This window comes from Lolium rigidum, chromosome 6, assembly GCF_022539505.1.
Source record: "Lolium rigidum isolate FL_2022 chromosome 6, APGP_CSIRO_Lrig_0.1, whole genome shotgun sequence".
Classification (NCBI taxonomy): Eukaryota; Viridiplantae; Streptophyta; class Magnoliopsida; order Poales; family Poaceae; genus Lolium; species Lolium rigidum.
This window is the reverse complement of record NC_061513.1, coordinates 61,659,649-61,683,875: the sequence shown is the minus strand read 5'-3', so window position 1 is coordinate 61,683,875 and position 24,227 is coordinate 61,659,649. Positions and strand designations below refer to the sequence as shown.

General features: G+C 48.6%; 3 protein-coding genes across 3 annotated transcripts; 2 read left to right on the top strand and 1 right to left on the bottom strand.

Moving 5' to 3' along the window:
- Positions 1 to 1,902: 1,902 nt before the first annotated feature.
- On the top strand, positions 1,903 to 3,141 carry LOC124660024. Its single transcript, XM_047197827.1, has one exon. It carries the CDS (start codon positions 2,059 to 2,061, stop codon positions 3,139 to 3,141), a length of 1,083 nt encoding a protein of 360 aa, XP_047053783.1. The 5' UTR covers positions 1,903 to 2,058.
- Positions 3,142 to 11,358: 8,217 nt separating this feature from the next.
- Positions 11,359 to 17,741, bottom strand: LOC124660023 (signal recognition particle subunit SRP72-like). The gene is made up of 6 exons (XM_047197826.1): positions 17,612 to 17,741; positions 17,377 to 17,513; positions 15,247 to 15,626; positions 14,883 to 14,979; positions 14,498 to 14,785; positions 11,359 to 12,474 (listed from the first exon to the last, which is right to left on the bottom strand). Exons 1-6 carry the CDS (start codon positions 17,739 to 17,741, stop codon positions 11,518 to 11,520), a joined length of 1,989 nt encoding a protein of 662 aa, XP_047053782.1. The 3' UTR covers positions 11,359 to 11,517.
- A 3,974-nt stretch (positions 17,742 to 21,715) lies between these two features.
- Positions 21,716 to 22,158, top strand: LOC124667566. The gene has a single exon (XM_047204826.1). The coding sequence runs from the start codon at positions 21,853 to 21,855 to the stop codon at positions 22,156 to 22,158; it is 306 nt and encodes a 101-aa protein (XP_047060782.1). The 5' UTR covers positions 21,716 to 21,852.
- The last annotated feature ends 2,069 nt before the right edge of the window (positions 22,159 to 24,227 follow it).

Below are 24,227 nucleotides of genomic sequence, written 5' to 3'. Positions count from 1 at the left end.
CACACCTACTGCCGCCATGCCACATATCAGCACGCGCCACCGCTGTAGCGACCCTGCAACAGGCCCTTCTCTTATCTCAGTAGATTTACACTGCTCCGTGGCCTCAGTCTCACCGGAACTCAGCCCAGGGAGAAGAGGCAGCGTGAGGGGCGCGTGGGGGGAAGAGGGAACGCCTGCTAGACATGCCCCTCACACTCCCCCTTCTCCCCCCATGCGCCACACTGCAGCGTTCAGTGAGCACCGCCAGAGGCCCCGATGGCCCGCACGTGCCGGGGGGGTTGCAAGGAAGGAAGGGAAGAGCCAGCGCCTCATTTGGATGTGTGACTCTGGCCCAGCCTAAAACAATTGAGCTGGGCTGACTGAGGAGGAGAATTTCAGGCAGATTATGAAAGATGGGACTCGACTCAGGCAGGGTGTGCGAGCGAGGTCGATGCATTTGACGGCCACGACATGGTCGGGAAGGGGCGAGGGCTGTCTGCAGTGGCATCCCTGGTCGATGTGTTTGACTTGATCGTGTGAGCTAAATATTCACATCATAATCAGAAGCAATATGTCTACGCACATGGGATTCTTGGGCTCTATCTACAGCTCAACTCAGCGGTTCAGAAGAAAACAGAATAAGCTAGCAACAGAATTCATTTTGACATGACATTGAATGAACAGAAGCATAGAGTAATTTGAGCATACTTCCATGATCAAGAGGTGATGGAACTCATTCATGCTTTCAGCAAAATGCACTTTGATATAATCAGCTCGTTTCCACCAGCAACTAGCAAAAGTAAAAGGAAAACATCAATTGGCCAATAAGAAGCAATCCTAAGTTTGCATCTGACTGCAGCAACTAGCAAGAGAACTAGTAAGCGAAGAAAAACTAATCAGTACATGATGCTCCGGGCCAAACCAGAGATTGCACCAGCACAAATAATAAATTGACTGGGAGAGGGATCCAAATCTCACTTTGACTCTTAAAACTACCAATCGATGCATGCCAAGGTCCACATACTGTACTTAATGACATGACAGTGGATGGTTAACCTGCTGAGACCAGTCTTCCTTTTGGAGGACAAATCTGATTGATTGGCCATGGATTGCTAGAGCTGGACACTGCAAAGTGGGTAGGGCATGTACTATGACATGACCAGTGGATAGGTTGCAAATTTTAGGTGTAACAATGGATTTAAGATATTCCAAAAACAGTCAGTAGGTAACCAAAATGCCATTGCATGGCAAGTTCAGACTAACCAGGCAGCAGAAGAGAATAATCGACAAAATCCAGTATACTCTGCGTCTGCAGGTTATTCCATTGTACAATGTACATTACAGGCAACTAAATTGCCATGATCCACATACTTTTACTTGTCGCAAACAGTAATGTGCAGTGAAGTTAAAACACTCCTAAAATTATTCTTGGCTGGGAATACTCCTAAAGTTATTGTTTGAAGAGAAAACAATAATTTAGAGTCCAGCTATTGAGCATTACAGAAAATCTTCACTGCACTGAAGTTACAAGTAGGTAATATCACTTGTAGCAATCTGCTATGAGCTACTCCAAAATCTTAGTTGGGATCAGTAGTACACATGAACAAGCATCATGGATGGATCAATCATCAGAGGAGGTCATGGATCGGAACTACTCCAGTGCAGGACAAGCGCATATAGCTAGATCAGCAGGCCAAATCACAAGGCATTAAGTGCGGGAGGGGGTTCCGGACCTGGCAGACGGCAGAGTCGGGGGAGGAGGGGCGCCCGAAGCAAACTGCCCCATCGCCTCCGGTTGGACCTAAACAAGGATGTACCGCCGGATGGGTGTTTGGGTGTTGGGCGACCGGCGGCGACCATCTGAATCTGATCCCACCGCGTCCGGCCCAGTTTCCAGATCACCTGGCTCTGATTCGACAGTTTCCGGCTCTGATCTGAGGTCAGGTACAATATTTGCCTCCGAATTCGATTACAACTCGCCCAAAGCACCAACCACAATAAAGACCCAGTATTTAGAGAGGCCTTATACTCTCTGCTTACAAACAGTCGTCGGAGGAAGCAACATATCGAAGCAGGGATATGGCTAAGCGGGGGGCGCAGGGACAGGAGAAGAAGCAGGAAAACAAAAGGCCACGGCCTGATCACAAACAGCACCTCTATCTGGTGCTGGATGACTGGGACAGCGGGTTCAGCATCCACAAGATTGACGCCGACCAAGACACTGCTGACCTCCGCCAGCCACCCGTCCTCCGGCTAGTGTCACCTGTACCTGGTAATCCAATGTGCTTCGATGTCCTGGGCAGAAACATCCTCATCGCCACAAACCCACGTTGTGGCACCGCTCCCACCCTTGTCTATGACACGGAAAGGGCAGGACTGGCCGTCGGCCCTCCTCTCCCAGCTCCACTGCTCGGCGATTTTCACATCTCGGTGGCTGCTGCCGACATGCTATATGCCTTGACATACTACCATAGGAACTCCCTTGAGGTGATGTCATGGGCACCCACTGTTGGCAAGGAGGAGGAGGATCCATGGTCTCCAAGTCCAACCATGGACTGGTCCTGGACAAGTGTGCCCACGCCACCGCCATTCAAGGAGGATGAATGGATCACCTCCTACGCCATGCACCCAGATGGACGCACCATCTTCATGTCCGCGCTCAACAGGTCCAATCTGCGATGCCGGACCTTCTCCTTTGACACCAGGCAATGTGAGTGGAGGTTCCATGGGGGATGGGCCTTGCCTTTCCAGGGCCAAGGCTACTATGACAGCACGCTGGACGCATGGGTTGGCCTCCACAAGGATGGTTACATCTGCTCCTGCCAAGTCGCCTCCCGCAGCGCTACCGAGCAGCCAGACTGGAAAATTGTCAAGGAGAAGAAGTTGTTCCGCAGCGTCCCCGTGAGAAAACAAGCAGCCCAAGATGCCACTCTCACCTACATGGGCAACGCCAAGTTTTGCATTGTGGAGTGTGTGGTGCGTCAGGAAGTGGAGTATGAGGATGCTTTTGGTGATTGTGATGGCTGCATGCTCCTGATAACCAAGTTTGGCCTCAAATACAGTCATAAGGGAGAACTGCAAACCACCAGCAATCCCACCACCAACTCCTATCGAGTGTCAAAGTATATCACCTCTTTTTCTCCTACGGCATTCTGGATGTAGGACTAGCTGGTTAGAGCATCTCCAGCCGTTGGGGCTCCCGGGCCGAAATCCGGCGCTATTTAGCGCCGGATGGATGTAAAATTTGGCCTGGGAGGCCCATATTCCCAGCGGCGAGCCTAGGGTCGCGTGCTGACGCTCAACCACCGCGTAAGTAGCGACGGTGCAGTCGCCGGGAAGGGGAACCATCGTAGTGGCAACCACATCGATCGACGCATTGAACCTCCGTAATGGACCGTGAAGTGGCCTGAGGAGCCCAAATGCCTCGTCGACAAGTCGGGGCCACCAGACGATTCCCGTGCTATTGTTTCCTCCGGACTCCCCGAGCGCTCCCCGGGGGGGCGGGGTTGACATGGGCTCGCCGGATGGATGGAAGCCCAAATCTGGGCGAAAACGAGGACCCGTGGGCGTGATTGGGCCATTTTTCGCTGTCCGGATGAAAAAAAGGGCTGCCGGGGGCCTCGTCGGGGAGACGGCTGAAATGCTCTTAGTTTGGTTCCCTGATACTATGTATCTTCCAGTTTGATGTAAAATATGGTTTGCATCAATAAAAAGTTTACCTCTTGGCTTGTTGATCTATTCTTTTTACATGTCTGTCCTGGGAAACTTTTAGATGTTCATGGCCTAAAATACATGCAATATATCATACGGTACTAAATGTGGAATTGTGGATGACAGGTTCAAATATTTTCCCGAGATAAACAGTAAAAGCATTTTGTCACTGTAACTTGACCGGTGATTTCGTTGGTCTCCTCAGCTTAGCAGTTTTTCTCATTCTAGCATAAAAACAATGCATGACTAAAGTAGTGGGCCTGTGATCATAGTTTTCTCAATGAAAGGTACAACAACATAAGGTGATCTTGTATCTATTGCCTGGATTGATCAGTTTGGCAACTAGGTGCCCTAGATCCATGTGTTATTTCAGAATTAGCAGGATGGAACGATCTAATAATCTGCCATTCTGCCTTCATCATAAGATAATTTGGATAGATTTTAACCATTATGCCTATAACACAAGCCATCTGCTCTCCTGTGCAACGACACTCTTGTCAGCTTTAGAACATTTTTTCTTCAGCTTTATTTGTAACTGGGAAATTATCAGCTCCAACCCTACATGTAACTAGAAAAAAATCTCACTTTCAACCACACTTGCGATTGCAATTTATAGAAATATCAGTTGCAACCACACTTGTAGCTAGAAAAATCATAGCGGCAACACTAATCGTAACTGGAAAAAAAAACAAAGTTGCAACCTCACTTGCAACTGTAGAAATCTCAGTTGCAACCTCGTTTGCAACTGTAGAAATCTCAGTTACAACCAAAAAAAAATGATAACTGAAAAAACTCATTTGCAACCCCACTTAAAACTGTAGAATTCTAAGTTGCAACTCAAATTACAACTAAAAAAACTCATTTGCAAGTGGGGTTAAAACTGAGACTTCATTGGGTCCCAACATTTGAGAAAAACATTCCACTAGGAATTGTCATGGGAATGTTTAATGGTTAACAGAAAGGTTCTAGGGTTATGGAGATGGCGATGATGAGGACGAGGATGGTAATAATGTTGAGTTACCGGAGCCTCTCCCAAGCTCAACTGAATGTGAATCTTCTGTCCATCCAGCTAAAGAGCTCAATCTGCTCGTAGGCTTCGCTTCTCTTACCCCTACTCCATTTCCCTGATACTATCTTGCATTTGTGTAATTTGTTCACTCTTTGGAACGACAGGAACGCGACGACGACAAAATTGTTGAGAATGAGCAACTAGTATTCACTGAGGGCCATAGGCCAGTACATGTACATGTGTGACAATGTGCAGGTAAGCCCCTCATACACTGGGGAATAACGGAAAAGGAACTATACAACTCTAACACCCCCCTCAAACTCATGATGGATCAACAACACTGAGTTTGGAGAGAAAGAAACCATGCTGTGCTCGAGTCTGGGCCTTGGTGAAGAAGTCAGCAAGCTGAAGCTCTGAAGGCACATAATGAAGAGCCATAACCTGATGCTGCACAGCATGACGCACATAGAAAGCATCAACACCAATGTGTTTCGTGAGCTCGTGCTTCACCGGATCACGCGCAATGCTGATGGCACCAGTACTGTCCGATAAGAGTGGAGTCGGAGCGTCAGCAGAAACACCAAAGTCCGCAAGTAACCAGCGTAACCAAGTCACCTCAGCCGTCAAGAGAGCCATCGCTCGCAACTCAGCCTCAACACTCGAACGAGAGACTGCAACCTGCTTCTTGGTCTTCCAAGCAATGAGAGAGCCACCAAGAAAGACACAAGAGGCGAAAGAGACTTGCGATCCTCCGGATCGCTAGCCCGAGTAGCATCCGAGTAGGTCCGGAGCCGTAAGGAGCCGGAGCGAGGAAAGAAAAGCCGACGGGAGATAGTGCCACGAAGATAGCGAAGGACACGAAGAAGATGACTATAGTGGACACTAGTGGGAGCAGCCATGAACTGACTCAGAATGTGGACTGGGTAGGAGATGTCAGGACGTGTGACAGCAAGGTAGACAAGACTCCCAACCAAGTGACGATAGCGAGTCGGGTCCGGAAGAGGATCACCATCAGTGGAACGGAGGTGGACATTGAGCTCCATAGGAGTCTCGACAATGCGCTCATCACCAAGAGCGGCACGAGTGAGAAGGTCCTGAATATACTTCTCCTGGGAGATATAGAAGCCATCGGAGGTAGAGGAAACCTCAAGGCCAAGAAAGTAGCGGAGAGGACCAAGATCGGTCATGAGAAACTGATCGCGAAGACGAGCCTTGAGAAAGGCAATGTACTCAGGGTCATCGCCTGTGATGATCATGTCATCAACATATAGAAGAAGCAGAGTCCGACCACGAGAGGATGTGTGGACAAAAAGCGCAGGGTCATGTGCGCTAGGGACGAAACCAGCAGCGATGACGACAGAGGAAAAACGCTGAAACCAGGCGCGAGGGGCTTGCTTAAGGCCATAGAGAGAGCGCCGGAGACGACACACCATGCCATCGGGAACAGAGTAGCCAGGAGGTGGCTGCATGTATACCTCCTCACTTAACTCACCGTTAAGGAAAGCATTCTGCACATCAAGCTGAGAGACAGACCAGTGGCGAACAGAAGCAACGGCAAGAAGAGTACGAACAGTGGTCATGTGAGCCACGGGAGCAAAGGTCTCGTCATAGTCACGGCCATGCTCCTGCTGAAAGCCGCGAGCGACAAGTCGAGCCTTGTAGCGCTCAAGAGAACCATCGGAGCGAGTCTTGATCTTGTAGACCCACTTGCAGGTGATGGGACGAACAGAGGAAGGAGGAGTGACAACATCCCAAGTGCCAGTACGCTCAAGAGCAGCAATCTCCTCAGCCATCGCTAGCTGCCATTCGGGATGAGCAAGGGCATCCCGATAAGAGGTCGGCTCAAGGACAGCAGAAAGACCGTAGTGAGTGGGAGAATAGCGATCAGGAGGAGGACGAGGACGAGCACGAAGATGGTGAGTCGGCTCGGACGGAGAGGGCATCGCATCAGAGGTAGAGGGCATGTCAGGAGAAGCAGCATCATCCTCACTAGGACGACGGGAGTAGTGAAAAGGGTAGGGAGGGACGACCGTAGGCGAGGAAGGTGACATGGGAGGGGAAGATGTGGAGGGTGGGGACGGTGGTGAGGGAGGGGAGGGGGGTCTGGCGGGTGAAGGAGGAGAAGGTGGTGAGAGACTCGGCAGAGTAGGAACCGGAGGCACAGGAGGAGGTGAGTCGGGAAACATGAGAAAAGAGATATCATCCACCGAGAAGGAAGAGGAGGAGGGACGCGGGTAGAAGGGACGGGACTCATCAAAAGTGACATCCCGAGATATGCGCATCCGACGACCAATAGGATCCCAACACTTATATCCTTTGTGCTCGTGGCTATAGCCAAGGAAGACACACTCAACCGATTGAGCACTCAGCTTGGTGCGTTCACGAGGAGCAAGAAGAACATAGCAAACGCAACCGAAAAGACGAAGGGTCGAGTAATCAGGAGTGCGACCAGTGAGACGCTCAAGAGGAATACCACCCTGCAAGGCTGTGGAGGGCTGAAGGTTGATGAGATAGGTGGAGATAGACACAGCCTCAGCCCAGAAGTGAGGAGGAAGAGAGGCAGCGATCATCATCGCACGTGCCGTCTCAAGCAGGTGGCGATGCTTGCGCTCAGCCACGCCATTTTGGGCATGGGCGCCAGGGCAGGAAAATTGGGCAAGAGTACCCTGCTCAGCAAGAAAACCACGCAGCAGCTGGGAGATATACTCACCGGCAGAATCAGCCCGAAAGACACGTACAGGCGTGGAAAACTGAGTATGGACCATGGCAGCAAATCGCTTATATATCGAGAGAACCTCGCTGCGAGAAGTCATAAAATAAATCCAAGTGTGGCGAGAGAAGTCATCGATAAAAAGAACATAGTAGCGGTGGCCCCCTTGGAAGCAAAGGGAGCCGGACCCCATACATCGGAATGGACCAAATCAAACGGACGCCGAGATACGGACTCACTAGTAGGATAAGGTAACCGATTCCGTTTACCAAGCCTACAACCCTGACAACCCTGAAGCGAGACATCTCCTGAGACAGGCCCCAGAAGACCTCGACGAAGTAAAGATGATAAGCGTGAACCACATAGATGACCAAGACGGTGGTGCCACTGCTGAAAGGAGGCGGTGGTGGAAGCAGCGAGCACACATGGAGCGGTCGATGGAGTGTGGGAAGAAGGAACATGAAGCCAGTCAAGCTCCCAAAGTCCCTGGGAGTCACGGCACCGAGGGCCAGCCCCAACCAGGGCCCGAGTGTGAGTGTCCTGAACGTAACAAGAATCAACATCAAGAATGACCCAACAACCAGAATCAGTGAGTTGGGCAGCGGAAAACAAATTCATGGTAAGACGGGGAACATGAGAAACATCAGGAACGGAAAAGGGGGAAGTAGAAAGAGTGCCACGACTGGCAACAGGGAGAGAAGTGCCATCGGCAGTAAGAACACTAACGGGAAGAGAAAGAGGTCGAAGAGAAGAAAGAGAGGAAGAATCAGGAGACATGTGAAAAGAAGCTCCAGAATCCAAAACCCACGAAGATGTACCTGACTGTGGAGAGGAAACAGCCGCGGAGGTAGCAGTACCCGTCGAAGCAGAGCCGGAGGAGGCAAGGAGGCGCTGAAGTCGCACTATATCCTGCTCAGTGAAGCCGGTGGTGACAGGTGCTGAGGGTGGAGCACGAGGAGGCACACCACGCTGCTTCTGGTAGCAGTCAGACTCAAGGTGACCAGGCCTCCGACAGTGAGTGCAGAACCGAGGAGGGCGAGAGCGACCCCCACCGCGAGAAGAGCGGGCTCCTCCAGAAGCAGCAGGCACTGGTGTAGGAAGAAGCGGCGGGGCAGGAGCAGGGGGACCTCGAGCAGCAAGAACAGAAGGTGTCCCAAGCAGGCCAGCACCACGCAGACGAGTCTCCTCAGCACGAAGCTCCGGTCGGCACCTCCGAGATAGGAACACGGCCTCGAGCAAACAACCGAGCACGACGAGGCTCAAACTCGGGCGAAGTCGAGACAGGAACTCATGGATCCTCCGGAAGTCCATATCCGAACGTACTTGTCCGGCAACACCGGCAAGTACCACATACAAGCACTGCGAAGGGAGTCAAGCCGGCGCCGGATCGCCGCACTCGGGTGTAGAACTCATCAACGTAGAGTCACCCCGCTGAAGATCATGCTCCCGACGCAACACGGATAAGTACAGAGAATCCCCGGAGGGCCGATAGCGCCGACGAAGGTGAGACCACATCTCGGCAACGATGAGTGAGGCCCATAAACTCGAAGCAACCGTGGCTGAACACTCGCGAAAGAACAGCGGCAGCTCTGGCATCCTCATCACACCACTGAGTAAAGGTAGCCAAGCTATCCCGGTAGGAGTCAAGAGCCTCGGAATAGGCAAGTACCTGCTCATCATAAGCCTCATCAGCAGCAGTCTCGGCAGACTTGGCTGCGTCCCGATCAGCCTGCGTAGCATCCTCTGCAAGGGCCTGTGGCACAGACGGTGGAGTAGGAGGCATAGGAGCAGTGGGATGCGGCGGACAAGAGACCTCGCCAGTAAGAACACCCCACAGCCGAAGGCCACGCATGTGAATGCGCATAAAGGCAGTAAACTCCCCATAATTGGTACCATCAAAAATCACAGGGCACCGGGGAATACTGACATACCCAGATGAAGATGAAGCCATCTTCCTGCAATTTTTTTTCTTTTTTTTTTTTTTTTTTTTTTGCTCAGATCACGATCTGGATCGGGATCTCAGGCTGGCCGCCCGTGACCGCCAGAGACAGGCAGCGTGACCGGCGGTGGTGCGGCGCCGGAGACGGGCGACGCGGCCGGCGGCACCGGAGATGGCCGGCACAGCCGGCAGCGGGACGGCACCGGAGCTGGCCGGCACGGCCAACAGCGGCGGCGCCAGCGAGAGGGACGGGGCGGCGCCGGCAGAGGGCTAGGCGGCGCCGGCGGGGGTCGGGGCGGCGCCGGCGGAGGTCGGGGCGGCGCCGGAGATGGCCGGGGTCGGGGCGGCGCCGGAGATGACCGGAGATGGCCGGCAACAGCACCGGAGATGGCCGGATTGGCTCGATTTTGAGCTCAATCAAAAGGGGAAGAAAGAAGAAAGAGGAGCAGCGGCGGCCGGAAGGATCATCGGCGGCGGCGGCGTGGATCGAGCACGGAGTTGCAGCGTGCAAAGAGCTAGACCTAAAGCTCTGATACCATGTTGAGAATGAGCAACTAGTATTCACTGAGGGCCATAGGCCAGTACATGTACATGTGTGACAATGTGCAGGTAAGCCCCTCATACACTGGGGAATAACGGAAAAGGAACTATACAACTCTAACAAAAACAAGAATGTTCTATTCCAGTTGCCGAAATCTCTTCCTTTGCTAAGAACATCAACCACTGTAGTTGAAAGGAATGGAAGGTCCATAGTGAATGAGGTGAAAGAAGGATACAGTCTGAATGATTTGGCAGGAGGGTATATGGGCAAGATGCTGGTGTACAAGAGTGGCAAGGCCAAGATGAAGTTGGGAGATGCCTTGTTTGATGTTAGTTTCTGTCTTCTACATTATTCTTTTAACATTTACGGTAGGATGAGCTTGGCTCTGGTGGTTAGGTTCCTTGTGGTGGAACCAGCCCACCCAGGTTCAAGTCCTAGACTTGACATGGGTGTTTGCATTTACCTGGATTTATTCCAGGATTTAACCGGCGCTATGCTTTCAGTGGTAGGTGACGTGCCCGTCAACAGCGAGGCGCCAGTGGTGACTTCGTCAACCTCAAGATATGCCGGCTCAGTCCCTCGGAGGTGCTCATAGGGGTAGGGTGTGCGTGCGTGCGTTCATAGGGGTGTTTGTACGTGCGTGTTTGTGAGTGTCTGCGTTGTACTGTGTTCTCAAAAAAAAAATATACATATGTATGGTCCTTACTGCTTAGGTTCTTCCATTGCAGGTGAACCCGGGTACTGAATGTGGGATGACACAACACGCAGCAGTAGCCATGAACACTGAAAAGAAACATTGCTGCCAGCTCAGGGACATCGAGAAACGGCATCTCGTCGTGACCCCGGATGTCAACTCTTTGTTGAATGACAATAGGATTTAGTTATGTCTGTTGATTGACCAGGCTGTGAGAGATTGCAGTAGCTTGGCAAATATGGTGTGCATATGGTAAAAGTATGAGTGTTAACTGCATGACATAACCTGAACTTGTAGTTGTAGCTGTAGTAGCACTTGTCTAGCAGTAGTACAGATGCTGCTTTCAGTTGATGAGTGCTCGGAGAGATGTTGTATATTTATCTCATTAGAGTAGGAGGTGCATGAATTTACGTATCATCTGAACCTCATGTACAGACCATCAATTTCGTTTGTGTTCGCACCCAAAGGTTTCCCAGATCAAGAAGTGTTGCTAGAGAAGAAACTTGCATAGCCGTTCATTCATGTCGAAAGCATATGGTTAGTGCTGGGCACAGGAAAAAGAGCATACGGCAATTTCTGTTCACAAAGATGCTCGAAAATAAGCCTTTTATTTTGGCAGAGTGGAGAGCACTTGCAGGGTTCTGATTTCGTGAGTTGCATGTGCAACAAATCACTGCCCTGGTATTAACAATGTTTTAGGATATAGGGTTTTTGGTTTTTGGGGAGCATTCAACCAAAAAATGTTCAACCATGTATTTCATAGCTAGTCTCAACAAAATTTGCAACAGTCTAGGCTCAGGTCACCATAAAGATGATTCTAAAAGCACAGCAGAGGGCAATCCAATGCAAATAAAACAAAAATAAAAGCAAGTCAACATACTAAATGGACAATGTCTTTTTTTGTATTGTTATATTGTGACAACAAATTTGACACCTATCTCCTCGATTTTTTATTCCGGGACTTGTTGCCCTTCGGTGGTTCTGGAGCCTTTGCTGAGGTGGTGGATTGGCTTGCTTTCAAAGAGGCACCACCAGCACTGGTAGCAGCTGCATCATGCTTACTGACAGAACCCTGGGCACCTCTGACCTGGACCCTCTTATTCCTCTTTGGACGGTAACTCGACCTCTCCCTCTTGGGCAGCCATCTCTCAGGATCTGGGGGTGGCCCTGGGTTCGCTGGATCAAAGTTCTTTGGATATTTAGGCTTCCTCTTCCTCTTCTTAGCCTTTTGCTTCTTCACTTCCTCAGGAGCATCCACCTTCACGGCTTGGTCTACATGTCTTGCACCAGATGTCTTCTCCAGGCTCTCGACGTTAATTCCCTTAAGACCAGGCAATGGTTTCAGCTTTTTCTCATATAGCTCTGCTTTCTCAAGGTCTGTGCGAGCTGAAGTTGCGACTAACCCAGCCAACGCTTCCGTGCTCCCATAGCTCTTCACAAGTTCCTCATACAGTTGACAAGCCTCTTCATCACGCCCATGATTGAGCTTAAAAGAAGCAGCCTCCCGCATGAACACATCTAACTTGTTATCCTCTGCCATTGCATTCTTCCACCACTGGATAGCAGAATCAAGCACAGAAGCAGCACCATTAGAGTCACTTAGACGCTCTTTTAGAGCTACTAGTGTAGCAACTGTAGCAGGCATGTGCTGGATGTCAGATATTTTAGACAGCGAGTCAGCGGCAATTTGAAAATGGTTAGCACTAGCAGCAATCTGGGCAAGTGCAAGGAGGACTTCTTTAGAATTATTAGGATGTTTCTCAGCATAACGGCTAAGAACTTCTTCAGCTTTCGCGACCTTCTTTTCTCTCACATGAACTGCAGCTTGAAGTAAAATAGGGAATATACTGTCTTGAAACATACCAAGCAGTCCACTGACCAACTCATGTGCCTGAAATATAGAATACAAATTCCCTATATGTTAGTTTGAGTGAAGCAAAAGATCAAGAAAATAGAACATGATTAAGCTAGCAAATAGTAGTGACTAACGCTTAAAACTGCCAATGAAACTAACTATTGCATAATGCCAAGTGAAATGTTGCCAAAATATGGGTGATTATTTTGTTAATAGAATCAATGGCACTTTTAAGGGAAGCACGCAAATAAATGAGAACATGTGGGGGTGGCGTTTTGACACCCGAGCTCAACTGCTCCGGATATCTGGTCTGCATACATGGGCTTGGGGTTCCAAATTGAATATTCTGCTCATATACGATCCTATGGAAATCGCGTAGAAAATGCAAGATGTCCACTGCATGTGGGCCAGCTGCAGGGGGTGGGTTCGGATTTGGCGTTAATACTCGTAGCTGATGACGGAGGGCACCACGGCAACCTACTGGACCAACAGTAAGCATTTTCATGTTCCATGGTACAGAAACACAGCTTGATTTTTTTAAGCAGGCCACCGTTAGTGGATTAGTTCTAAATTTACTGCTCAATTTTCACTCAATAAACACACGTTGCAAATTTGCTGCCCATTTTTCATTCAATCAGTACATGTTGCAAGAACAAAATCTTTGAACAAGATGAATAAAGTGTTTGAATCAATAAAATATGCTTTTGCACACAACTTAACACCTCGCTTTTGCAGCAAAAAAAGAAGCTCAATCATCATTGGAAGAACGAATTCTAATCAACAAATCACTCACTCATCACTGCCTTGTAAGAACAAAACACAAAATCAATGATACACTGATACCTGAACAGATCTGGGTGAAGGAAGATTTTTTATGCATGGACAAAACAAGTCAGATTTCAACAAAGAAAATGAGTTAAAGGTGAAGTATTGCACAGATCTTATTTTCTCACATAGAGCAAGATACGTCAGAGCACATTGGAAGTACTACAGAAAGTGTCAGGAACAAGTACAGCAAAAATGCATGACACACAAATTAGTGCACGAAACTTTCAGAACATGATCAAAATAATGACCAGCGTGAATGCCATTTCTTGGTCGGCGCCACCTAGCAGTGGCCACTGCCGAAGGCAACAACGGGTTGATGTCTTGATGCCCAGGGAGCGGACAAGGATGATGGTCGGAACTGACGACGAGCATGATGGTTAACAAGGGAAGGCACAACTATGGCGGCGAGCCTCATGGTATCGCTGAGAGGCGCTCATGGCCAGAAGTGCCACAGGTCTGGGCAGAATTGGAGAGGTGTAGAGCGGTTCGTATGTACAAGATAACAAGAACAACCGAGATATGCTAACTTTTTCTTAACAAGAGATATGCTAACTAGAGCTGCATAGAGGACGCGTGCTTCACCCAAACATCATCAGCTGAGAGCCAGGGAAGGTAAGGTGCCCCCAGAACACATGGAGGGAGGAACACAAGGATCTGGGCTCGGGGAAGTTTAGACGAGAACGTCCGTCGGTGAAACAGTCCAGAATATTGTGGATATTGGTCCAGAACGTCAACTTACTTCTGTTGTGGTAGATGAACTCCATTAACTAGGGGTACAGATGTGGGCCATGCAGCAATAAAAAAGAAAAACGAAATTATCTATACAGAGCGGAATACATGTTCCAGCGTGAATCTCCATAGTAGTGCATGGCCGAAGCTGATTTCCCAGAACATATGGAATACTAAGAACACTGAAACGCTGTAGGGCGTATTCTTGCAAACAGTTAATGAGAGCCAGGATGCCTATGTAACCAATCAAGTAGATACTTTATATCAGTTTTCAATCAAATGGTTATTACTCATTGAGTGACAAACATCCAACTGTTGACTGTTGTGACTCTTGACTGATGCTAGCTAAAATTCAACATAAGTTCACTATAAATGAAGATAAAAAAGTGTCCCAAGTACAACAAACAAAAGTTCAGCAGCAGTATGATCCCAGATGAGTAATAGATCAAAACAAATAACAGAAACAGGTAAATGGGAGATGGATCGATAATGCAAGGCAAACCTGGTCAATTTTATTTGCATGGAGGAGTAAAAGAACACGCGCAGAATACAGGGCTTCTTTTTTCCTTGGGGGTAACTTGAATTCAAGGCTCTCAATAAGTTGCAACTGGTTTGGAGCTGTAGACTTCTCAACAAGCCGGTCAAGCTTCCTCAAGCTATCGGCAGCATCCTTTGTACCTTTCAGTGATATAAGGTTAGTTGTTGCCACAGCAAGTGATGAGGGATCTCCTGATTTCTTGTTTGTCATATTAACATAGGTTTCCATAGCTTCTTGAGTCTGTCCTTGTAACTGAAAATGCAGATAGAAAATGTAATTGTGTGTAGCTAAAAATAGGTAACAGGGTCCAATAAAGATTGGGCTACAAGAGAAAAAAAAAATTAGGTACCTGCTGTACATAAGCAAGCTGAGCAGATACAGGAGCTAATTCGTATTCAATCTCATCTTCTGCATAATCTTCCACCATAAGCTCCTCCTTTCCGATTCTACAGACAAAATAAGAAATTGAAATCTAGCTAACTGTAGGAGTTTAATAGACTTGCCAATGGTGTGACTTATCCAGAATTAGATACGGAGTACATAGAATTATGGGAAAGAGTGGAAGTGTGAAACTACTAGACCAACGAACTAATCAAACTTTTACTGGTTACCAAGCCTCTAATCTTACAAGAGAAACAGTATTCATTGGATTATCAGTTCAATAAGCCAGGAGTATGCATTCATTTGAGATATAAGTTTGCCAGCAAAATCACCTTTTCGCCAAGTCCAGCTGCTCTTTAGCTTCTGGATACTTCTTATTTTCTATCAAGGTGCAAGCAGAATTATATGCAAGCTCAAAGCTCCTAGCATCTCTGAGCGCTCTAGTGGTAAGATCAACCTTTTGCGCCTTCATGGCTTCCTGTACTTCAGAAGCCCTTCCAGCTGCAACCAGAGCAGCGATGGTATTTATCTTAAGATCCATTGAGTCAATCTTAAATTTTTGAAGCTTCTCATAGCTATTCAAGCAATCAGTCATTCTTGCTAGTCGGTAATAGATCTGGGATTCTAACTGGAGAACAGCAGCTGTTTCTTCTTGGCCATTTAATATCTCCAAAGCTTCTTGCAATTTGTTCTGCCTGTAGTAGCAGTATGCCTGAATATAGATTAAAAAAAATATTATTCAGTGCATTTGCACATGCTAGTCTTGTATACCAGCGAATAAATGTCCTAGTCTTCAAGATTTATAAAAACTACAAAGAAAAAACTATTAGTCCATGGGAAAGTAGAGATCCTAAAGAAATGTCAAAGATCAACGCTTAAGTGACAATGGAATCCAATCTTAGTTCATCAGCCTTTGTACTGCTACCCAACATGGAAGTAAATCCTCGTTATCTTTTAGTATTAGCTATCAACTATGCTGCCGGCATTGCTAAGCAAAACCTTGTCACCTAATGCTTCATATAAGTAAAAAAGTAGATCATACAGGCATACAAAAAAAATCAAAAGAGATCAGCATATTGATATTTTCAACTGGATGATAATCATCAATTAAGGAGTAAAATGACCATGTTCACCCATAACAGTCTGATCTAAAAAACAGTTACAGATGCTCAGTACCAGAACAGACAAAGAAACGTAAAATGAAAATGTACAAATCTCATGCGATTATGGACTCTTTGCGCTCATTGGAACCTCAAATTTAAAATTTGAGTTAGACAAGCGTAATAATAGAAAATGCCATATTAAGTTGCCGGGCCACAGCTTCTTGCCAGGCTGCAAACAACTCTTCAGTGTGCATTGCAAGTTTATGATTGCACATGGAATTCATCAGTGTGCATTAGAAAACCCAATAGCAAGCTTTGTTAAACAATGTTGTTCTCTAAAACAAAAGTTTATATGCAGTGTTGCCAGCATCGTGCCTAGCAATCTATCGGACATTATACTACTTTTGATACTCAAAGGTAAACTTTTTGTCTCATAATCACCCAGATCGCCAAAATTTTACCTTCATCAGGTATAAAAAAAAGTCAAAGAAGAGGAAACCTATTTGTCTATGGGAAACTATAGATCCTAAAGAAATGTCAAAGATCAAGTGATCAACGTTAAAGTAAGATCGGAATCCAATCTTAGTTCATCACCCATTATGCTGCATTCCAGCATGATAGTGAATCCTGGCTATGTTTCCGTATTAGCTATCAACTATTGCTGAACAAAACATTGTCACCTAATGCTTCATATCAGCACAGTAGATCATACAGGCAAAGAAAGAATAAAAAGATCTCTTCATATTAAGAATTTTTAACTGGGTGTCGATTATCAATTAAGGAGTAACACACATATGTTCACCCGTAACAGCCTGATCTAAAGAAAAGTAACAGCTACTCAGTATCAGGACAGACAGAGAACATAAGAGGAAAATGTGCAAAATTTCATGCAATGATGGACTGTTTGCCCTCACTGGAACCTCAGAATTCTAAATTTAAGTTAGCATAAGTAATAAAAATGCTTCACCACAAGTATTCAACTTGCAGGGCCATATGTTCTTGCCAGACCGCAAACACCTCTCGCAGTGTGCATTGCAAGTGAGTGCATATGGACTTTGTCGAGGCAACAATAAAGTGTGTTACAATTCTAAATAGCAAATTTAGTTATGCAATGTTGCTCTCTAGATAATAATACGCGGTGTTGCCAGAGTCGTGGCTAGCAATCTACCGAAGATTAAACTGTTTTTGATATTCGACACTTCAAAGGTGTTTCACAGACTTTACGCTTTCCAAGCAGGCCTGACTAATCCCAGATCCCAAAACCGCATCCTACCGATCCAGGCAATCACCTTACAGCAAGCGAACACAGAGAGATCCAGCGCGCACTAGCAAGGGTTGGAAAGAACAACGTTGCGTCACCTTATAGTAGCTGAGGTCGATGGGGAGGCAGTCGGCGGCGCGGATGGCGGCGAGCGCCTTGTCCGTGGCGTCGGACTTGATGTGCGCCACCACCTTGCACCGCACCGCGTCCTCGTCGCCCGGCGCCGCCGCGAGAACTGCAGGATTAGCCGCGGGGGGTCAGGGTTTAGGGCATCATGGCACCGGAAGCGCGTCGGGGAGAGAGGAGGAGGAGGGGGGATGCGCGGCGCCTGACCTTGGTCGGCGACCTTGACGGCCTGGGGGAACTCGCCGGCCTCGATGTGGCGGTGGAGCGCCGAGAAGAGGTCCTCCACGGCGGCTGGCTCCGCGGCCGCCGCCGCCGCGGCCTTCGATTTCGGCGGCATCGGGATGTGGGAGGAGACGGCTGACGACTGACGAGACGTGGGCGGATTGTGCGAGGAAAAACCGGGCGGTTCACTACGTGCGTTTGGTTAGACCGAACCGGGCCGTTCCCCTATCTGACGCTTGAAGCGAAGGGTGTGCAGCTTTCGCGCCGAGGCTCCTGGGTGGGCCGGCCCAATTCCAGAGCCGCTCCGCTCTAGTTCTGCCTCTTATTCGGAATTCAAAGTCGTACTTTTCAAACTGCTGGACACCCAAAGCAATTGATTTTCATTCAAACTAAAAAACCTCAAAAGAAGAAGGAAAACACAGATTTGAAAATTGTTAAATTCAACAAATGTTAAAAAATCGAAAATTGTTCAAATCCGTAAATTTTTCAAAATTTGATATGTTCAAATTCGAAAATTGTTCAAATCCGAAAATGTTAAAAAAATTAAAAATCATCAAAATTCGAAAATATCCTAATCTGAAAATGTTCAAAATTTAAAAAGTGGCATCGTCATGTGGAGGCACCGGCGGCTGCCGAGTTCAACGACGAGGCGGCGACGGGCGCTCAAACGGGAAGTCCCGATTGCCGAGGAATCCCGCCACCCTCCTCATATCCTTCTCGGTCTCGCGCCAGCTATGCCAGCTATTGGAGTCGACGGCGAAGGCAGGATTGGCGTCGAGGTCCGGCGGCAGGTAGCGTCGCCTGCGCCGAATCTCGGCGCTCCTCTCTGGCTCGAACAGATCAACGGCCAGGACATGCACGTGCACGTCCCACCAGCGGTGGCACGGCGTCCAGTTGGCGTGCATTAGCCGCGCCACGCCGACGGGAAGCGATGCCCTGTTCGGTCGCGCCTCCTTCTTAGCGCCGCTGCCGGACGCCTCGAAATCCTTCTTCTTTTTCCCCATGGTGATGCGGCGGTGCGCGGTGCTACGGGTGGGAGCGGAGGTGTTGGTAGTATGGGCGATGGCATGAACGATGTCGGTCGACATTTAAAGGTCGGGCGCGCGCAAGCCCAGCCGATGCCCGCCTGGTGCGGAAGAGGAAGCGACACCATTGATGGCAAAGGCTACGGCGCAGATGCGAAAGCGACGGCCGCGAAAACGATGCGATCGATACAACCCTATGGCTCACTACCAGGCGGGCCCGTTAGAAAAGCGAACGATCACTTGGCGCGACCGCGTAGCGTCCGCGAGACAAATATGCGTCGCGTCTGCGTCTCGGTGGCCCGGTCACTATGGGTCGAATCTAGCCTGATTGTTAACACATTTTAGAATCGCGCGGACGCAAATAATAGCTAAGCGTCCGTTTGCTTTGCCTCTCGTTGAAGATGCCCATTTCTCTCTCACGGAGCACTAGGACAGCTCGCAACCCGGCGGCGGAACAACGGCGGCTTTCGAACCGCCGGTCAATGTTGATCGTCTTCTGGACAGTGGAGACCAGACCAGAAATTCTCTTCAAAGTAGCACCTTTGAACGACAACGAGTCCTTCAACTTCAACCATTGAGCAACCAACGAATCCAAACTTTCTCTAGATTTCTAAACCTTTTTTTTTTCAAAGCGGATCGTCACGAAATCAACGAAAATTGGGACCGATGAAAATAAAAACTTCAAGCTAGCCGGCTTCTCGTGTTAGGTGGCCGGTCTATCGTGCTGCTGAATGCTGATGCGTGCCAGCTCGTCAATAGGAGCATCAACAATGTGTAGATTATGGGAGGCGCGTCAACCATGAGAATAACATGCGCTTTTCTTTTACAGGCAGAAGCGTCAACCGAAGATCTCGATCAGTTAGATGGGTGGCAAACATCCCCTTGAATTCTCGAGGGTAACCAAGCAGCTTCGTGACCGATGATACAGTGAGGCTGCTACTAACTCGGCGTTATCTGGATGTGTTCGTTGGATGCATCACTGTCAGTTCTGTCTTAATTAAGAGTCCAGACTAGTAAACGCTATCCAAACTTACAGCCGATGAAGGTATGTATTTTGCAAGTTGCACAGATTAGTCCCAAAAAACCAAATCTAGTGTGTTGATCTAAAGGGAAAATGATGCACACTATACCTACAACACCCCGCCAAAAAATAAAGATGACCAGAGAGGATGATCTCGCTCTGTTAGCATCACTCAGAACAGTTAACTGATGGAAACCATACGGTGGCTTTCCACCTTGACCTGTTCCTGGAGAAAGAAGCAGTCGTCATGATCCCAGGATAGAGTTTGTGTTTGATGATGGAAGCGCTCTAATGTAGTCTCTCGGAAAAAAAAAAAGCGTTAGGTAAGCTGTCAGGTCAAGTTATCTCTGACGGAAGCGCGACAGGCTAGTTGACAACGAATGTAACCATGAGGACAGGCTTCTGGATGAAGAAGTGACAGAATAATCCGCTATCTATATCTGCTTGCACACAAAAAGGAAATCTTGATGATAATCTGACAAACGTTGGGAGGCATGCATGTTAGTATGTGACCAAACTGAAGATTTACATGCTGTACTTCCGCTTCAGTTATGGCTAACGGTATAGACGTGGAGCAAATCGAGTATAACTGAAGAGAGGACCTCATGCGTCTAGGTCTCGGCCGGAGAACTTCAGCAGAACTATGAGTTATCAGATACATGTATGCCTTTCGAATGAAGCTTTAATTTCTTTGTTCATGCAAGTCCTAATCCCGTCTGTTACTGTTAAACCGTCATGGTGTCGCCGTGCCAGCTTCAGAAACTTGCCGTGGCGAACCAAGCTTGCCTTCAGCTCCAGCACGGCAGCACGTCACCGGTTTTCCCCAGACAGAACCGCAGGGGCCAATATTCGCATGATTCTCTGCAGACTAATAGCCAATTGACCTATTACTAAACCTTATCGAGTGTCCCCCATCTGATGCTCATCCAACAGCATGGTCGTACTTTTGTTATGTTATACTCTCTAGACCGTAGCAGCATCTCTTAGTAAACTAACATATTGATCAATTCGTGCGGTTTTCGCGTGATTGTTGCGACATCAATGACTAATTAAGTGACAGTATTTAAACGTAACCATGCGTATGTTAGGTGTTCGCGTTGCTAATTAACAAGTCTCTTCTGCTGCTGGCATGTTGATGTACAACGAATAGCTGGACAGCTAGTTAACAATTCGACGTCCATAGATGCCAGGTATCAGCAATTACGTGTATAAAAGGAAAGAGTCTTGAAATGATTTTGGTCTAGTTTAGTGAATAAAATCACCTCCTGATTCTATGATTTTTGTATTCATCTGAAATTTGGACGGCAAAGGTTATTGGACAGGTAAAATTACTGAATAAATCATCATTGTGCCTTGTGACCTTGTGTTACTGAAAGATACAGGTCAAACTTGTCCATGGACATGAATTTTTCGTTGGTTAGTGCCAATCTGGAGAACAGGCCTACCTCAAATGTACCCGTATCGAGCTCTAGAAAGACTAACGAATTTGTGCAACTTACGTTGAGCTGCTGACTTTTCGACATTATCTCGTCTCGCCATACATGAAAACTGACTTCACAAGCAAGAGGACGCGAAAAATTTCCTGTCACTAACTTCAAACTGAAACTACTACAGCGACATCCTTTTCATTGTGGTAGTTTCCTCCATCCTCTTCTTTTAGGACATGGTAATGAAAGTTGGTTAGTTTTTCCAACAAAGAAAGGTGATGAAACGGTTGCCTAAATCTGGAGAAACCGAATCTTCAGAAACAAGATGTGTCTCGGTTGATTTCAGCAGAAACAGACATTAGCTACCAGCAAGTGTGTGCTTGACATGAGCAACGACCTAACTACGGAAAAGGCAAACCAGCCATCCATCCATCCAAAACCATCAGCCAGACAACTGCATTTAGCTGATGGCTCTTCACCGATTGACACAATCATGTGCTGTTGAAAATTAGACAGAACCGTCAACGTCGTTGGTTTTTCAGTCACAACTTACAAGCAACCAAAGCCCAATTGCAACACCACCACACGCGAGGAAAACCCCTCGTGCCTCCAGAGACCAACAAGAAGCCATTGGTGGCTAAACACGGGCGCGAAGCTGCGCCCTAAAAGACAAGGTCTCCCTCCCTGTCCCAAGCTGGCAAGCTCGGTTACTCCAAAGCTAGCGACCATTTCTTGCAGCCAACGACCAAACTAATGGAGGGGCTCATCCCGTTCATCTACAAGGCCATCAAGGAGAGGAAGACCCGGAGCTACTCCAGGTGCAGCTCCACCGGCTCGGCCCGCGGGTTCGGCGCCGGCGGCGTGGAAGACGGCGACGTGTGGGAGCAGAAGCAGTGGAAGGATGGTGGCGTGGGGAGGGACCAGATGACGCACCGGCGTCACCGGTCGCTGGAGGAGCTCGCCGGCGAGGTGGGCGGGGCGGCGCCGGAGTGGCGCGCGGACGGCCGGATGCGGAGGGGCAAGAGCTCCAGGATCTTCTCCTGCATCGGCGGCATGTGATTCGCTGCCTGGACGCCTGGTGCGTCGGTACGTGCAAGTGCAAGCTTAGCGTACCGCGCGCGCAGGATTGTGTGCTTTGATTAGCTCTACTTTGCCCCTTTCAAAAACAAATTTGTAATTATGAAGGTATAAGATGCAGGGTACTAGGGTAGAGTAGAAGAGTTCATGTTGTTGTGTGTACTCCAATCTCAAGTGTATATACATGGGTTTTATGAAGGTGTAAATGATGGTGTGTGTTTTTCAGTCTGTCCATCTGATGGTACTGTATGGATTATGGAGTTCCCCTTTTCTCTGCAAGAAACTGAAGATGGTAGTAGTACTACTAGAGTTCGCATAACTTCTCAACATAAATTACTCTGTTTTGATCTTCTCAGAACAAATGTTTAAAACCGGATATACCGACGTATCTTGCTCCAACACTTCACTCCAGCATGTGGGCTAGCCTGTGGCGCGCCGGGCAGCAGGAAAAACTGGAAATGGCTGACCGAGTAAATCTGTCATAAACAAATTAATCGTCATCGCCGGACAGCGTTGTTGTTATTCCATAATTTCTTTTTCCAAGTAGTACTATCAATGAATTGCCTGATCTTTTAGATCCCCTGTTTCAAATCAACTCGTGAATGTGTCTCGAGATGTCACATATGAGTATGAGTTTATGACCTGGTCCTGCCCGGCTTTTATGTATCTATAATCACCTTTTATGTATTGATACATCCAAATCTACGATAATTAATATGAAATGTAGGTAGTACATACATAATTTCTTGATAAATAATATGAAACGGAAGGAGTACATAATTAATCGACGCCTTCACCCCCATCATTGCCAAGGGTGCCAAATACATGTCGGGATGGAGAGCCCTCCTACGGTCCCCAGCGGGGCACCTCGTCCTCGTCAATGCGGTGTTGGACTCGCTCCCAACGCATGCGATGGCGGCCATGCAGCTCCCTCTCTGGTCATCGCGGCCCTTGACACCCTCCGCCGTCTTTTCTTTAGGATGCGAGCGACCGAGCTTCGGGCGCCTAATGCCTCGTCCCCTGGGACAAAGTGTGCTACTCAAAGGAGGAGGGCAGCCTCGGCGTTCGTGCCCTAGGCGTGCAGAACGCATGCTTCCTCGTCAAGCTCCTGCAACAGCTCCACGTCCAATCCAACACACGCCATGGGCAACCTAGCGTTCGGCGGAGATCGGCTCCGGCTCAACACTCCAAGCCCCGATCGGCCACCTCTGGTGGCCGTTGGACGTCGTTGCGCAGGCTCGTCCTGCTCTACCGCTCCCTCACACGCGTCTCCGTCGGGGACGGACGCCGCACGTCTTTCTAGCATGACGCCTGGCTCCTTGGCGGCCCGCTCTCGATGTCCGGTGCTACGCTCTACTCGCACACGACCTGCCCCGAGGCTACTGTCGTGCACGCCCTAGGCGCTGGTGTCATGGTCATCCTGGTTCCTTGTATTACTCGTGTTTTTGCAAGGGAGTTGGCCTCACTCCACACCTCCCTAGCCACGGGGACGCTCAACGACGAGGCTTCCCTGTCCGTCGCTTCGGCAGAGAGGTTGCAGCCCACGCTCAGTTCATCTCGGGGATCCGATCACCCTCCAGGTTGATGTTCTTCGGTTGGCTTCTCGTCCAGGCGCGCGTCCACATGCTCAACGTTCTCCTCCCAAAAAAACTATCGTCAACGCCGCCCGGGGCTGGGTATCCCATGTGCGGCGACCCCCTGGAAACGGCGAGCTGCTCGATTGCGGGACATCGTTGGCGGCACTATGCCTCCGGATCTCCATATCCGTGACCTTGACCTCCTTGCCCGCCTCTGTTGCTCCTAGCACTGCCCCGCCCGTCCCCCTCTATTGCTAGCAACTCTGGAAGCAAAGTAACACCATCATGTTTAGGGAGGCCACACCTTCCTTCCCACTCCTCCTCAAACTATGTCGTAATGATGCGACCTTGTGGCGAGGATGCTTCCCTGTTGAGCTTCGAACCTCGGTTGATGGTTGGAAAATGTGTATGAGAAGCACCTACCTGTAATCCCTCTCTAATAGTCTCCCTCTCTATCCTGATGCTACAAAACTA

Bases quoted from the DNA above. Each gene is read 5' to 3' on its own strand.
- LOC124660024 (XM_047197827.1), top strand. From the start codon at position 2,059: ATGGCTAAGCGGGGGGCGCAGGGACAGGAGAAGAAGCAGGAAAACAAA.
- LOC124660023 (XM_047197826.1), bottom strand. From the start codon at position 17,741: ATGCCGCCGAAATCGAAGGCCGCGGCGGCGGCGGCCGCGGAGCCAGCC. The intron at 17,514-17,611 runs GTCAGGCGCCGC...CTAATCCTGCAG, and splicing joins CGTCAAGGTCGCCGACCAAG to TTCTCGCGGCGGCGCCGGGC. The intron at 15,627-17,376 runs GTGACGCAACGT...ATCTATATTCAG, and splicing joins TCGACCTCAGCTACTATAAG to GCATACTGCTACTACAGGCA.
- LOC124667566 (XM_047204826.1), top strand. From the start codon at position 21,853: ATGGAGGGGCTCATCCCGTTCATCTACAAGGCCATCAAGGAGAGGAAG.